Below are 17,111 nucleotides of genomic sequence, written 5' to 3'. Positions count from 1 at the left end.
TTACGTATACATAGTCGTATTTTTGAAACGTGTCGATTAAATAAGTTTTTCAAGTATGGCAGCACTTTTTACCCCTACTATAAGTATGGCAATTATAATAACGGTCACATTTTATCAAATACTTTCCAAAAATTTAAATGCAATACTGGTACAAATCGTTTAGCAATAAAAAAAAGAAATTAACTCCCTTGCGGCGGTATGGCGGGCATTTGGAACCATCCGAAAAGTATGGCATGGTGATGTCCATGAATGGCTGCTCGACGATGATCACCTGTGCAAAAATTAGCTTGGCTCAAATGGTTGAATTGTTTTTTTTTAATTAACGTGTTCGCCTCAGTATGGCGGGCTGTAAGTCACACCGGAGAAGTATGGCATTACGCTACCGCCTACTTCTTTTTTATGGACTATCGGAAAATACGAGGATATTTGTGGAACAAATCGTTCGACACTCGTATTTTATCCGACACGTTCGACTAACGCCCACGCGATTGGGCCGCCGGTACCAGCGCTATGGTCATAGCATTTTCTTTCCTTCATTACATGCTTAGACCCCTGACGAACCGCCATACTGGTACAAATGACCCAGTAAAATGTGTCACTATCTCCCGGTCTATCTGTTCTCGTATGTTTCTTTTCTTTTAATGAATGTATTAATTATACAGGATATTGACTCTTGGAGACCTTATACATCTCTAAGGATAACTTGATAAACTATATAATCTTATAGTTCTGACACCTAGAGACATTTACACCTCTAAATATTATAGATTTTTTTTGTGTGTGTTTTTTTATCTGTATTTTGTATGTAATTCGACATTAAGAGACCATATACATCTCTTAGTAATTGTAATACGTTAGATTGAATTGTTAGTTTTATTTTATAAAATTGTTGATGTTATTATTTTTGCTTTTATGTAAATTCAATGTTGACGTGTAAAAGTGCCCTTGTGGCCTATTTGCTGAATAAATGTTGATGTTTGATGTTTGATGTTAAAGAAACACATATTAAAAAGTTACATGTGGCCGAAATGAAAATGCTTAGATGGTCAGGTGGAGTTACTATACTTCGTTTTTTTTAGCATTAGAAATAAGGTAAACAATCTTGATGTGTCTTTTTATTGAAAAACACATTTTAAAAATGAGTTACAGCAAATATGTAACAATTATGAATCTAATACGATCATTTATACTCTTCTGCTTTCATAAGTAATAGTTTTTGATTTTTAAATTGCGTTTTTTAGGGTTCCGTATCCAAAGGGTAAAACGGAACCCTATTACTAAGACTTCGCTGCCCGTCCGTCCGTCCGTCCGTCCGTCCGTCCGTCCGTCCGTCCGTCCGTCTGTCACCAAGCTGTATCTCACGAACCGTGATAGCTAGACAGTTGAAATTTTCACAGATGATGTATTTCTGTTGCCGCTATAACAACAAATACTAAAAACAGAATAAAATAAAGATTTAAATGGGGCTCCCATACAACAAACGTGATTTTTGATCAAAGTTAAGCAACGTCGGGAGGTGTCAGTACTTGGATGGGTGACCGTTTTTTTTTTTTGCTTTTTTTTGTTTTTTTTTACATTATGGTACGGAACCCTTCGTGCGCGAGTCCGACTCGCACTTGCCAAGTTTTCAATTAAAAGACATGTCAAGATCGCTTACCTTCTTGCAAGTTCTTTCTAATGCTAAAAAAAACGAACTATAGAATAGATAAGATACGAAACGAACGTATTAGAGGCAGCTTCTAAGTCACTCCCGTCTCAGAAAAACTTACGGAAACCCGCACTGAGGTGGTACGGCCATGTCATGCGGAGAGACGGCAGCCATGTTGTGCAAAAAGCGTTAGCTCTGCCAGAAGCCAAAAAAGGTAGAGGACGGCCCCCTCTGGTGGACGAGTATGGCCAATATAACCAATAAAACCCAACTACCCAACCCGACAACTCAAGACAGATCTTGGCGCCGAAGGATAAGGAGAGCCGACCCCGCCTAATGTGGGATAAGGCAAAGGAAAAGAAGAAGAGGATTGAATATGCTAGCGACTCTGAGTTGAAAGAATCCAAAAACACCTGGATCTGTGAGAATCGCGTTTTATTACTTACCTCCGAAGTAATGTAGAGCGCTCTGAGGTAGTGCTTAGTTTCGGTGTCGTCATAGTAAGCACAAACGCTTTTAGGAATGAAATCTTCCGCCATTTCTCTATTTTGGTAATAATTCAACATTTCTTCCATAAGCCTGAAAATAAACAAAGCGATTGATTAATTTTAGTGTGATTTTCCCATAATATTTAATAATATTATTATTAAGAGCCAACAGGAGTGGTCATTTCTCCATAGAAACGTACTCGACTGTTTCCTCCGTGGGTTGTGATGCTAGAGCAATGATTTTTTCCACACAGATTAATATTGTCAATATCTGTGTCTGACTGTTATGCTTTTTTTGATATTTTTGTTATTTAAGGCGCTAGAGCCCTTCAAAAATGGCCAAAATGGCCTCATTGATATGCCGCAATGAGAGGCGTAGTATTCAAAACTGTTATCAATTAGCCAAAAAAGCAAAACGGTCCGACACAGATAATTTCATAATCATTTAGATTTCCAAATTTGGTTACGATTGGTTAAGTTTTGGAGGAGGAAACAGCCGAGTACGAAACCTCGATTTTTGAGATTTTTACGCAGGATTTTTCGCCTTGCCCTTATCGCACTAGTTTTAGGAGCCGCTTCCGTTAGCGTGACGGGTATATTTACCTAAAATGTTTAAAACTCAGCTCCTGTTTCGTCTTAATGTCAATTATAGTCCTATCTCTGTTCTGGATAATATATGTAGAGTACTTACTTGAAGAACGAAGTATCGTCGGCCACTATCCATAATTGGGCCCCTTCCACAGTCACAATAGTAGCTTCGTGAGTTAATGGGTCCAACTTTGGTTGCGGAGGCAGGCCCACAGGTTGACACCCTGGACACATACAGGTTGTATAACACTTTACACTCTCGCGTTTTTTACACATATTTAATTACATAAACGGGTCTACCGCGATATAATTTCATTGTTTTTACCTTTAATTCCGACGTTTCAGCTGAGTTGCACCAGCGGTGGTCACGGAAAGACTGATCGGTACACTAGGCGTCGAGGAGGAAAGACGTCGGAATTAAAGGTAAAAACAATGAAATTATATCGCGGTAGACCCGTTTGTGTAATTAAATATACATACAGTTGGCTCAAAAATAACTACATTCCCGTTGCTATGGAGGTTTTGGGATTATATTAAGCAACTTTTTCTCGTACTAGGGGACCAAGCCTGAAATCGCGAAAAAAAAATTTGGATGCTTCATCCATTTTCGCTGGTCCATTTTCTATGGGAGGGTAAATTTTTTTTTCGCTTTTTCGGAGTTGGTACCTTAGTAAAAGTTGCTCAATGTAATCCCAAAACCTCCCTGGCAACGGGAATGCAGGGCCCCCCACATCTGGCGTCTTTCGAGCGTCGGCGTCTACAATTCTATGGCCGACGTCGACGCAACGTCGACGCAGCGTCGACGCAACTGCGCAGCGACGTCATTTTCCATAGCGCTGGACCGACGCCGACAGACGCCGACGCTCGAAAGACTCCAGATGTGGGGGGGCCCCTTAGTAAAAGTTGCTCAGTGTAATCCCAAAACCTCCCTGGAGTCCCTGTGCATGTAGGTAGATAAATTAATTTTCACCACACCAGCTCGGAAAGGCTTACTTTGCATTTCAAAAACTGATAGCAAAGCTGCATTTTATTCACATGTGAGGCAAAGTAATTAAATGCAAATTTTGAGTTGTTTTCTTATGTTTGCTGGTGGAATTGTCTTTTAAATTATGATATAGGATGATAACCATTTAATAACATTCATTTGGATTTGATTTGCTTTAATTTTGTTTCATATTTTACATTTAATATTTTCTTCGAGTTGGTGCGGTGAAAAATTTTGTGTTTCACTCGGGGGCAAATTTTGTTTAACCCTCGTGCTTTGAAACCCTCGCAACGCTCTAGATTCCATTTTTCGAACCACTCGCTACGCTTCAATTTTGGAATCTTTCGCTTGCTTGGGTATCAATATTAGCACAAGCGGTTAACCAACAACTTTGCCCCCAAGTAAAACAAATAAAGCTATTAATCCCGCATCCAACCGCGACCGGTCTGACCTGGTGGGTAGTGACCCTGCCTGTGAAGCCGATGGTCCCGGGTTCGAATCCCGGCAAGAGCATTTATTTGTGTGATGAACACAGATATTTGTTCCCGAGTCATGGGTGTTTTTCTATGTATATAATATAAGTATGTATTTATCTATAGAAGTATGTATATCGTCGCCTAGTACCCATAGTACAAGCTTTGCTTAGTTTGGGGCTAGGTTGATTTGTGTAAGTTGTGTGTGTGTGTGTGTGTGTGTGTGTGTGTAGACTCAACTCTTGTGCAAATACCTATTTAATATTAGCATTATTGTTATAAATACCTGTATCAGTTAAATCTTCATTTCTCTCCACAACTGTTTCATTTCCGTCCATTTTATTCAAATCTCTTCCATTAGAACCTAAAGTACTCTCTCTCCAATTCTCTCTCTTATATTTTTGTCTTGTATTATTCATTCCTTTATTCTCTCTTCGGTTGTATGATTTTCTATCTTTTGTTTGTAACTTTTGCATGTTAGAGTGAGATGGTGTATTAGAGTGAGAGGACGATAATTCACTTGGATGCTTCTGGTTTTTTGGTGGTACCGGGTGATATATATCCATCTTAGCACTGTTGGTATCTGCAAAATATTAATTTAATTCTTAAAATTTTAAATTTAAATTTAAAATAATTAATAAGTAATAGAGTCCCCTTTTTACCCTTTGGGTACGATAAAAACGAAGTATACGCATACCGAAACTGCTTGCTGCCAGGTTGAAGTCCGTGACGGCATACATGAATTCGTCTAGCTGTCTGCTGCACTGCAGAAAGCGGTGTTTGAACTCTCGCGGCTCACATGATAGCTGGCCCAGGAAGCTTCTTGCCTGTAGAATAGAATAGAATAGAATAGAATAGAATATTCTTTATTTGCTTAAAATATGGTACAATGAGTTGGTAAGGATAACATATATCTGTGCTTAAACATATTTTGCTAGTTTAGCATGCAAATGTACACTTAAACTAAACTTAACTAAATACCTATTTAACCTAGTCTACTCAATATTATCTAACATGCAAAACAGGTCATCTGTAGTGTAAAACATCTTAGTTTTTAGCCCACGATAAAGTTGTGCTTTAAATGAATTAAGAGGGAGATCCTTAACATTATCAGGAAGAGCATTAAATATTCGTATACACATATAATAGCTACTTGTCATGAAAAGGGAAGTATTTGGAACAAAATCAATTACAAGTCTGTTTGGGTTCCTTGTGTTTCTATGATATATATCTTTAGCTTTTTTGAACAGATGTGGGTATTTCTTTACAAAAACAACTGCTTCATAGTGAGAGAAAGTGCTGCGTAGTGAGAGAAATAATATTAACTGAGTTTGCACAATCTTACTTAGGTCCACCTGTAGCTGGTGGACCGACTCGTGGAGTAAACGACTACTTGAGTGGCGACCATGGGGGGAGGAGCGTCCCCAAAGTAGACCCAAGATGGACGACGACATCAAAAGGACTGCGGGGAAGAAGTGGCTCCAGGTTGCAAAAGACCGTGACAAATGGCGTAAAATGAAGGAGGCCTACACCCGAAGGGTAGAAAAAGGCTAGAGAGAGAGAGAGAGAGAGAGAGAGAGAGAGAGAGAGAGAGAGAGAGAGAGAGAGAGAGAGAGAGAGAGATGGCTGGTGGACCTAAGTGACTCTCAATGGACATCGGAAGGTAATGAACGTTAGTAGTAGGGTCCAACTTTTTTTTGGTGGAATATAGTATTTTCCAGAATAAGAAAATATAGTACTTTTAGATAAAATACTAAACATGAGTGTAATATACGTTTAATCGGAAATATAGTATTTTAGCGTACTATATATTTTTCCAAAAGTATATAGTACATAGAGCCAAAATATAGTACAATACTATATAGTATAGTACGGTTGGCAACCCTAGTTAGTAGAGACGCAAGAGTAATTTATAAATGAGTGTTTCTCGTTAAGTACATCTGTCCACTTACTTGCTCTTGCAAATGTCCAATATGACGCACTGCGGCAACACACGCACTGTCAAACTTTCTGATCCGTTCCTCCATCTCCCGCTGATGATATGATTGAGAACCCCTAAAACATGAGTTATTTATGAGCATTTTCATTAAGCCTTTAGGGATCATCCATTAATTACGTCACACGAATTTCTAAGTTTTTTGACCCCTCCCCCCCTCCTTGTCACACTTGGTCACATTTGGCAAACCTCTCCCCCCTAGTGTGACGTCACATTTTTTCTACGAAATCGCCAAATCGAATTAAGTAAGTACCTAAGTATTATTAATATTTTATCAAAATATTTTTGACGATATAAATATTAGTAATTTTATAACCCAAAACTGCTTAGGAAAGAAAATTAAATTAATAAAAACGAATATCTTTTTAAAAACTTGTTATTTAAATGTACAGCGAATAAAATAATTGAAATAAATTTTCGGTTACTGATGAAGTTAAAGTGACGTCACAAAGTTTGTGTCTCCCCCCTCCCCCTGTTACAATATGTCACATTTTCTTGACCCCCTCCCTCCCCCTAAACGTGTGATGTAATTAATGGATGACCCTTTACTTGTTCTTGCAAATGTCCAATATGAGATATGACGCACTGCGGCAACACACGCACTGTCAAAATTTCTGATCCGTTCCTCCATCTCTACTATCACCTATCACCAGGCTGTATCTCACGAACCGTGATAGCTAGACAGTTGAAATTTTCACAGATGATGTATTTCTGTTGCCGGTATAACAACAAATACTAAAAACAGAATAAAATAAAGATTTAAATGGGGCTCCCATACAACAAACGTGATTTTTGACCAAAGTTAAGCAACGTCGGGAGTGGTCAGTACTTGGATGGGTGACAGTTTGTTTTTTTTGCTTTTTTTTCGTTTTTTTTTTTTGCATTATGGTACGGAACCCTTCGTGCGCGAGTCCTACTCGCACTTGCCCGGTTTTTTTATTTTTTGTGTGTCCAATTGCCAGGATGCCAGGTGGCAAAGGCCTCCTCCAATCTTTATGTTGCTGTTGTTTATTAAGTAATAAGTAAGTAAGTTATAGTCTTTATTTCATGCGTTATTGTTATTTTTACACTTTCATTGGTATTACATTTATTTATTAAATTATTATTTCTTTAACTTTTATTGTTGTTTATTATGTTGCTGTTAGAGGAAAGAAAGAAGTATGATGAACATCACATTAAAAGATCGTAAAAGAGCAGATGAAATAAGATCAAAAACGAAAGTAGAAGACGTAATCAAGAAAGTAAGAAAGTTAAAATGGCAATGGACAGGTCATATGACACGGGATAGTAAGGAAAAATGGACCAAAATAATTACAGACTGGCAACCACGAGACGGTAACAGAAAAAGAGGTAGACCAATTAAAAGATGGATGGATGACATCAAGTCGATAGGGGGCGCCACCTGGACCAGGAAAGCCATTGATAGAAAGGAATGGAAGCAGCTGGGAGAGGCCTATGTGTCAGAAGACACGCTGAACACTAATCCGGTCAATATGATGTGTTAGTTTTTAAGTACATTTGTTTATATATATATAATGTAATACTGTTTTAGTTTTGGCAATAAAGGCTATTATGATTATGATGATGTTGCTGTTGTTGTTGTTGGTGAACTAAAGTCACATCGAACATTGGAAATCCTTGAAGGAGGCCTGGCTTACAGGCTCACCAAACTGAGAGACATGTTATAGTGTTAAAAAAGATAAAAGATAAAATTTATTTCGTTAATAATATCCATAACTTAAAACAGTCATAATACATTTAAATAGTTACTTAAATATTATAAATGTAGGTACATACTGATGTAATCATGGTTTAGAAAAGTAAACATAAAATAAAAGATCTTGTAAGCAAAAATTGTAACTGGCTGTAACAGATTTTATTTCAATATCTCTAAGTAACTTAATACTTGTATTTTAGGTATTTCATGTTTGTAGGTCAATGCAGTGTAAGTTAGGTGCTTATTGTGCGAACATGTATACATCATACTTTCTCGGGAACATTCATATTTGTTTTTTTATTTTATTTAGGATCACCAACAGACAATACATCATGAAAAAAGAATCAGTAGCGTACATAACATCAAAGGTAGACGTTTGTCCAATTATAGGTAACCACAGCTTGCTCCAGTATCTTAGCCACTCAACCGTCCGGCCCGCGAGACTGTTTTCCTGTCAACCATCCGGGGTTTTTTAGCGACGCACACCCCGTGCTGCGCATTCACAACTTTCTACAAAAATTATAACTACACTGCCATCTAAATTTTTTTAGAGCTAACTATTTAGTTAGGCTACGTTGTCACATCAAGAGAATTAGTAAATAATGCCGAAATATTCCATTAGATGGCTCTGAAATCAATTCTTTCTTCCACCCCTTTGGATAGTAAGGTTCCCGCGGATGGTTAAGAGCATATTTTTTTCGGATACTATGCTATCGTCGGACGGTCAAGTGGTTAGGACATACAATATAGGTACATTATATTTGTCATTCTATTTCAGTCAACCTCAGTAGTTTTTGTACAGAGACTGTTTGAACTAGCAAGACACATTCGTATGTTTCCATGATAATACGATGGAAAATAACAAAATTATGCACTACATCTGTATAGACTAATAAATCTAACATCTATGTATAATGTATTTATAATTCATAACTGAAGTTCAAAACAATTCCATCGGACACACTACAACTTTTACTTTGTGATTGAACTTTTAAAATACCTGGCACTTTATTTTCTTTTGAGGCAAAAGTTACATTAAAACGAAGCAACCATTGTGTAAAATTGTAAAGATTAGTAGACATACTTACATTTTGGCAGTTATTTATTTCATTCAATAAATAAAGAAAAGCTTCAGTCAAGCATGACGATTTCCATCAACAAAATCACATGTAAGTAACAACAGTGTTCAAATCATTGTTATAAAGTACGTAAAACCGTTTGCACTTGTCACAAGAACATTATTATAACTTGAAGCATCATTAAAACATTAACATGGTGGTTTCTATACAATATGTAAAATTGAATAATGCCTAGTTTATATTTTAATTCGAAAAGAGCTTTCGCGATAAGATAACATGACGAGAATTGTAAAATGAAAATGACTCTGACGTTGACGTTACAAGCGTTGACAGTGACACTTTGAAGTGCGTTCCAGTGTTGCCAACTCGGATTTTGAAAAAATGGTAGACTAATGTCTAGATTTTGCCAAAATTATGCCAAAGATTTTTGAAACACCTACGCTAAAAAATTGCTAAAATATCACTTGCAATTAGACTCTTAAAACACATACCATTTTCAAATTTACCGCCTTTTTCTACTGCTTCTCTCTGCTTGACCAACTTTATATGTGACGTCCCACGGGCAAAGGTACCTTATGGCGGGTATGGAGTTATGCATACCCCAGTAATCTACAATAAATAAGCTATCGATAACACAAAAGATCAACCTTCTAAGTTGCGTAGTTACAGAGATATGATTTTTTGAAAATAATGTTGTGAAATGAGCAACTTTACGTTAGAGAAGTTTTAAGTTTAGCCGCCCAAAAAACTATGTTCCTGAAGTAAGTTACATAGTTGACTACAAATAATAATACCTTATATATCTGAGATTAAAAAAATGTTGCGACTTGTTCTGTAATGCAAATAGAAACGTTTGATATCGACTGATTTATGTGTATACTAACCAATCTCTTGAAAATAAAGTTTTATTTCATTTTCACGATTGATTGCAATGAGCTATCAAGATTTAAATTTTATCTATTAGAAAACGACACTGAGAGACAGTTTAAGCAAAAAACAATACCGATTTAGAGGTGAAAATGTATTTTCTGACTTTTTCATATAAAATCAGAAAATTGAATATTTTTACTTTTAATGTAACACACAATCAATTTTTCTGAGCACATATGAAAGAATTTCTGTCATTCAAATGAAATAAATCCTAAAACCCCAACTAAATACTATATTTAAACCCTTATGCCACTTTAAACTTACATAACAATAACAGTATTTGCTCCATACATTTACGAAAAGGTACCTTATGGAAATCTAGACACGCGGCAGCGTGTCAAGCCAAGTTCAAGCAAAGGAACTGGCTAGCCAGCGCCGAGTGTAATATTACACGAACCACTTGGTTCCACTTTTGACCCTTCTATAACTCAAAACATCTTTGACGTAAACACATAAAACTACGTGTGTTTAATTATATCCATAAGGATATCTAGAAGCCCAAATTTCATGAAGCTAGCTCAAACGGTTATAAAGGTATGAAGGTCAAAAAGTCGTAAATTTTAAGACTGACTTATGACTTATAGTACCTAAACCTAACCTACTTCCAGATGACCTAGAAGGATGAAATTTGGAATCCAGCTTGGTTATTGTGTGTAACCGTAGGAAAAAATCTAAAAATAAAATAAAGTTAAAAAATAGGGGGGGTCCCCATACAAAAAAACCACTTTTTATTGGGACTGACATTTAAGTACCTAAACCTAACCTACTTCCAGATGACCTAGAAGGATGAAATTTGGAATCCAGCTCGGTTATTGTGTGTAACCGTAGGAAAAAATCTAAAAATAAAATAAAGTTTAAAAATAGGGGGGGGTCCCCATACAAAAATCCATTTTTTATTGGGACTGATATAAGTACCTAAACCTAACCTACTTCCAGATGACCTAGAAGGATGAAATTTGGAATCCAGCTCGGTTATTGTGTGTAACCGTAGGAAAAAATCTAAAAATAAAATAAAGTTTAAAAATAGGGGGGGTCCCCATACAAAAATCCATTTTTTATTGGGACTGATATAAGTACCTAAACCTAACCTACTTCCAGATGACCTAGAAGGATGAAATTTGGAATCCAGCTCGGTTATTGTGTGTAAGCGTAGGAAAAAATCTAAAAATAAAAAAAAGTTAAAAAATAGGGGGGGTCCCCATACAAAAAAATATTTTTTTATTGTAGCGTTGGAACCGTTACAAGCAGATATTTGAAACTACCCCAATATATGTATTATTATATTTGCTATATTAAAATAAAGTTTAGTCAAAAAATAAGTGGTGCCCCATACAAAAAACTCTTAATACGCTCTAAACAACCGGCCAACGGTGTGTCGTCGGCGGCGCGCGGTACCACATAATTATACAAAGAACAGAAGTAAAAACCATACAGCGGAAACACAAGAAAAAACATTAAATCTCAATACCTGCCTAGTTTTCTTTACAAAAAGTATTGATATCCCACCAAAAACATAAATGTAAAAAAGGAGAGCCAAGTTCAATACAAAAATTATGCTTGGCTGTGGGGCTCGCCGCAAAAAGAATGGAGATCTAAATGACTGCCACTGCCAAGTTCTATGCAAAATCCAAATATGTATTTATAGGAACAAAATAACATTATAAACAAGTATTAAACTCTATTTCTTTGCTTTATTGGATACCTATAACAATTGCTGTTATTTAAAAAAATGTGAGATCTTAAAGTAGGTTAGATTTGGCTTGGCCAGGTTTTATCAGAATTACAATATATATAAAATGATTGATATAATGAAAACTGGCCAAGTCAAATCTAACCTACTTTAAGATCTCACATTTTTTTAAATAACAGCAATTGTTATAGGTATCCAATAAAGCAAAGAAATAGAGTTTAATACTTGTTTATAATGTTATTTTGTTCCTATAAATACATATTTGGATTTTGCATAGAACTTGGCAGTGGCAGTCATTTAGATCTCCATTCTTTTTGCGGCGAGCCCCACAGCCAAGCATAATTTTTGTATTGAACTTGGCTCTCCTTTTTTACATTTATGTTTTTGGTGGTAAATCTAATAATACATCACTACAAAACATCAATCACATTGAAGCTTTTATCTTTTATGAATAGAAAATGTTAATTTACATTAAACTGCCACAAATTTAATTGGTTCTTCGTCATAATAATCTTAAAAAAGACCAATAATTTGTATGTAATGAAAAGGTACCTTGTGGTTAAGTTACATGATGAGGCATGATGATGATGGAACAGTTAGGATAAACTAATAATATTTTGGGGTAAAGATGGTATAAATCGTCTATTTCTTATCAATAATATATTTTGGTTGCCATTGAAGACAAGCGGCATTGAGGTTCAATGACCTCAGATATTCCATAAGGTAATGCGTCGGGTATTGGCATTTTTCAGCAAACCAATGGCTGATTTATTGCATGCGACCAAACTAAATGAAGATTATACTAGTTAAGAAAGACTTGACGAGAGTAACTTTGGTATAATAGCAGGCTACTTGGATTTGTAATGTCGGTCGATGTACGGTTATAATATTTGCTAGGCGCCCCAACCAGAACTGAAATTATCAAATTAGTTTTGCAGAATGCTAATACAGTTCTCTACCAAACTTCTTTTCCCGTATTGACTAGTTTTTTTGGGAATTTTCAATCTTTTTTCCATAAGGTACCTTTTCGACTAAACTCTGAGACGACATTACTAGGCTTATAACTAACTTATAACAAAAATAAAAACAGGTAAACAAACGTTACGCATTAAGGTTTCAGATCACACAATAAAAAAAAATTGAGCATTTTTTCACCTCTTTACAAAACATTTCATATCTCCGAAACTAGAAACCCTCATAAGGTACCTTTTCCCGTGGAACGTCACATATAGTCCGTTGACGTCCATCCGTCCACAACAGTCAAAATTCATATGAAAATATGAACCACATAAGGCGATGGCGCATATTGTTGCTGGCAAGTTGGTGCAAACTTGGCTTAGACTAAATTATGCTAAAAAATATGCCAGATGCTAAATGGAATATTTTGGTGCTAAAGCGAGTGAAAATATGCCAGATCTGGCATCATTTATGCCAAGTTGGCAGCACTGACGTTGACGTTACAAGTATGTTACAAGCGTCATAGACATAATATATATATAGACGGTGTCTCAGCGAGCTGTCACTGTTGCCACTTTTGTTTAGTGTACGATTAACAATTTAACACCACATTGCTGTAGCCATGTCGATAAAGTCATATCGATAAACTATCGACATTTCTTACAATTTTAATTTTACTTCAAAGGGTTGACGATATCTAACATGAACAAAAACGCTTTTATTCTTTATTGTGGTTATCAGATCACAATTTTATAGTCACGCCCCAGCAGGGAACCAAGGGAAAGTTCAGATATTTAATTAAAATACATAAATACCTACTAAGATATGTGTTCCGCAATAATTGAAATATTTTATTATATTCTAATATATTTATTATTCATTAGCATTTCAATTATGTATATGTTTAACGAAGATATTGAAGCTTCAATTAATACCTATTTCTTTCCTCTGTGTAGCGTTTATCGATATAAGAAGAGCACACATACACGCTTTTACGCAAACATACACAGCCTGGATGCATCAAAAAAGGCAACACTTGATTTGAAGTTCACCTTGTCAGCAGTATGGTTGTCCTTTTTTGACAAATGGCATTTTAAAAGAGCGAAGAGAGAGAAATGATACTAGTTGCTGCGCCGTCAAATAGAACAATAAAGGTAGGGGCCTTGACAAGCGTCGATAGTGACACTTTGAAGTACGTTCAGATACTCTGCCCAAGCATGCCCAAGCCTAATCAAGGGGGCTTCTTTGGTTAATTCGTCTATTTGCCTCTCTTTCGCCAATATATCGCTCGAACATGCAAGAATTGATTAGAGTTAAGCCAAGATAAGTCTGCAACGATTTTTATAGCATACACAGCTCCTAGTGAGTATTATATTCTTTGATACACAGTGCAAGTGATATTTATACGTCATAGTTTCATGGAAGTTTGTCTGTCCTATATATTATATACTACTCTTTGACTTGCACTCAACTTGCACTGCGTGCGCTATCAAAATTTAGGTAAGGTTTACTCGGGTAATTCCGAATGTCGAAAACTGTCAGATAATTCCGAAAAGAGACTTTTATTAAGTTGCTAACACACTATCGCACCGCACCAAGGTCATTGTGGGACGCACCCATAAGTAAAAGGGAGAAAGCGATATCTCTTTCTCCCTCTTACTTATGGGTGCGTCCCACAATGACCTTGGTGCGGTGCGATAGTGTGTTAGCAACTTTATGATGGAATTTAGGGTGATTTTCGAAATTATCCGACATTCGGTATTACCCAAATATGCCCAAATACACCTTATCGTCTTGGGTCGTTCCATTCGTTTTTCGTCAAGTTCTTAAATTAGTCCTATTCTGCTTTCGTCACCCATTCTACATTCGTCACAATCGTCGGTGGCTTTCAATGTAGCATGCGCGACGAAAGCAGAATAGGACTAATTTAAGAACTTGACGAAAAACGAATGGGGCGACCCAAGACGATACCAAAATTCATCGTTGCAGACTCTATCGATTTTCGAAATTTCATATCTGCCTCTCTCTCTCTCTCTCTTGCAAATTCGAGCGAGCAAATAGACGAACGAACGGAGGGCATAAACCTTGGGCCGTATAGCCTTTTAAAGGCCAATCCAGACAGAATGATCTAATCGACGGATTTGATCAGAAAATAAACGTTGCAGTTGGCGTGCAGCCGACGTGCAGTTCCCAAACAGATTGCAGTCGGCTTGCAGTCCGTCTCGGCCCTAAATCCCTAATTGAGCTTACTGTGGTGCTAGGTCGATATAGTTTGTCAAACGACTGTCTCATTTTAATCATAGACAGAGAGAATCATACCTTTGTCTTACACTAGTACTAACACCACAGAATAAATACTAGGTACAGAAGACTCACTCTCTAACTAAACGCGTCTGTCACGATCACCACAGACATGGCCGCTAGGTGGCGACAGCGCCACGCGCGGCTTATGGCAAACCCCAAAATTGGGGTCGAACGGATGAACTTTTAGCTACCTGTAGCAAAGCGACGAAATCGCGGAGTGAGCCACGCCTGCTAGCACCCAAATGAAAAGAATGAGTATAGTTTTCCTGGTTCTTACTGACTGACAAATTGGTTTGACCAACCTATATGTGTAAGATTATTAAATACTTATATTTATTTGTTTATTTATTTTTATGTACAGTCAGTAGCAGAAGTAACTAAACAGAGGAAGTATTCAATATGATGTATCCACCGTTTTATTGTTTCTTTGCCGTCTGTACTTTTATCCGGGGAGGACAAATTGCGTTTGGAGCACTCTGCGTCAGTCAGTACGGTCGACACTCACACCGACGTCACAGAAGAAATAATAGTAGTACCACTACCGTCAGGCGTGTCTCACTCCGCGATTTCGTCGCTTTGCTACAGGTAGCTAAAAGTACATCCGCTCGACCCCAATTTTGGGGTTTGCCATAAGCCGCGCGTGGCGCTGTCGCCACCTAGCGGCCATATCTGTGCTGATCGTAACAGACGCGTGATCTTGAAAATGTAATGGCTCCTCTACACGATGGGCCAACGCCGGCCACTCCTAGGAGTCGCCACGCGTTTATGCGTTAGAGCAGCGGTCGGTAACCTGCGGCCCGCGAGCCTCCCTGACTATTTTGTATGTAATACTGACGAACGACAATGTCTGCTAAAGTCGCAAATTTAATATTACCAAAGTGCGGCCCGCGACATCTTCGTTAACTACTTTGTGGCCCTTGGCTGCTAAAAGGTTGCCGACCGCTGCGTTAGAGGGAGCAAGTGATATTGCTATCTTATTCTACCGCATGGCTGCGTCCCTTGGAGTGGCCGACGTTGGCCCATCGTGTAGGTAGAGGAGCCGTAACATAGAACCCTGTAATATTGGGCCAACGATTTGGTGCAAACCCTCCATAAATCATAAATAGAAAATAGTTAACGGTGTGACACGCGGCCCCCGACGTGTAAAATACACATACTCCATACATTGTGCTATCTTCCTGTGTTCCTGCATTTTGCATTTGAAAAGTTTAGATCAGATTTTTACGGGAAGGTGATAAAGGAAATGTTACATTTCTATTCCCAACATTGTCATGCATTGTTTAGGTTTTATTTTTTAACCGATTGAAAATATGTCAGGTGTCACTGGGCGTAAGTTGAATGTTGCAAACGAGAGTAAGTTAAATCGCGACGGCTTGCCGGAGCGATTTATAGACTCGAGTTTGCAATATTATTACGCACCGAGTTACACACAATGTTTTTCATCACACTTGCGATACAAAAATTAAGAATAAAGACAAAAAAACTGTTAATTATGGCACTAGAATCTTCATAACTCCCTAGGGAAAACGCTGTTTCTATAACTCCCGCTAAACCTGAGTGCAATTCCACATTTACTGAGCGAGTGTAATGAAATAGTTATTTGTTTTACAAGGGGGCAAAGTTGTTGTTTAACCGCTCGTGCTAATATTGATACTTGAGCAAGTGAAAGATTCCAAAATTGAACCACTAGCGTAGCGAGTGGTTCGAAAAATGGAATCTTGAGCGTTGCGAGGGTTTCAAAGCACGAGGGTTAAACAAAATCTGCCCCCGAGTGAAACACAAAAGTTTTCACCACACCAACCCGAAGCAAATACCTATATACCAATTAAATGTAAAATATCAAACAAAATCAAATCCAAATGAATGTTATTAAATATTTATCATCCAAAATCATAATTTAAAAGTCAATTCTACCAGCAAACGTAAGAAAACAACTCAAAATTTGCATTTAATTACTTTGCCTCACATGTGAATAAAATGCAACTTTGCTATCAATTTTGAAGTGTAAAGTGAGCCTTTCCGAGCTGGTGTGGTGAAAAAGGTGTTTTTCGAGTGCAAGATAGTTTCGCTCGCCTCTATAAACCCCTCGCTTGCTCAAGTTTCCATTAACTATTTACATTAGGAACTTAGAGGTAGTTATTATTTAAGTATTTATAGCTAATGTAGGAAGGTATTAGTCATTGAGGCTAATTCCGTCATAGGGACTATTCCGTCCACTAGCGTTTTTTCTCGCACCACGAACAACATTGATAATTT

At 37.3% G+C, this 17,111-nt stretch overlaps 2 protein-coding genes across 2 annotated transcripts in view; one reads left to right on the top strand and one right to left on the bottom strand.

The window, feature by feature from the left end:
- Positions 1-9,260, bottom strand: part of LOC134677001 (uncharacterized) — a 30,021-nt gene extending 20,761 nt beyond the window's left edge. The window contains exons 1-6 of the mRNA XM_063535389.1: positions 8,984-9,260; positions 6,135-6,237; positions 4,880-5,009; positions 4,469-4,765; positions 2,828-2,948; positions 2,095-2,227 (exon numbers count right to left, since the gene is read on the bottom strand). Of these exons, the coding sequence (XP_063391459.1) occupies positions 2,095-2,227; positions 2,828-2,948; positions 4,469-4,765; positions 4,880-5,009; positions 6,135-6,237; positions 8,984-8,985 (786 nt within the window). The 5' untranslated portion in view covers positions 8,986-9,260. The remainder of the gene's footprint in view (positions 1-2,094; positions 2,228-2,827; positions 2,949-4,468; positions 4,766-4,879; positions 5,010-6,134; positions 6,238-8,983) is intronic.
- Positions 1-17,111, top strand: part of LOC134677036 (uncharacterized) — a 148,770-nt gene that overhangs the window by 23,833 nt on the left and 107,826 nt on the right. The gene's annotated exons all lie outside the window — the stretch shown is intronic.

This window comes from Cydia fagiglandana, chromosome 25 (assembly GCF_963556715.1).
Source record: "Cydia fagiglandana chromosome 25, ilCydFagi1.1, whole genome shotgun sequence".
Lineage (NCBI taxonomy): Eukaryota > Metazoa > Arthropoda > Insecta > Lepidoptera > Tortricidae > Cydia > Cydia fagiglandana.
Note: the sequence above shows the minus strand (reverse complement) of the source record. Positions and strands in the feature narration are given on the sequence as shown.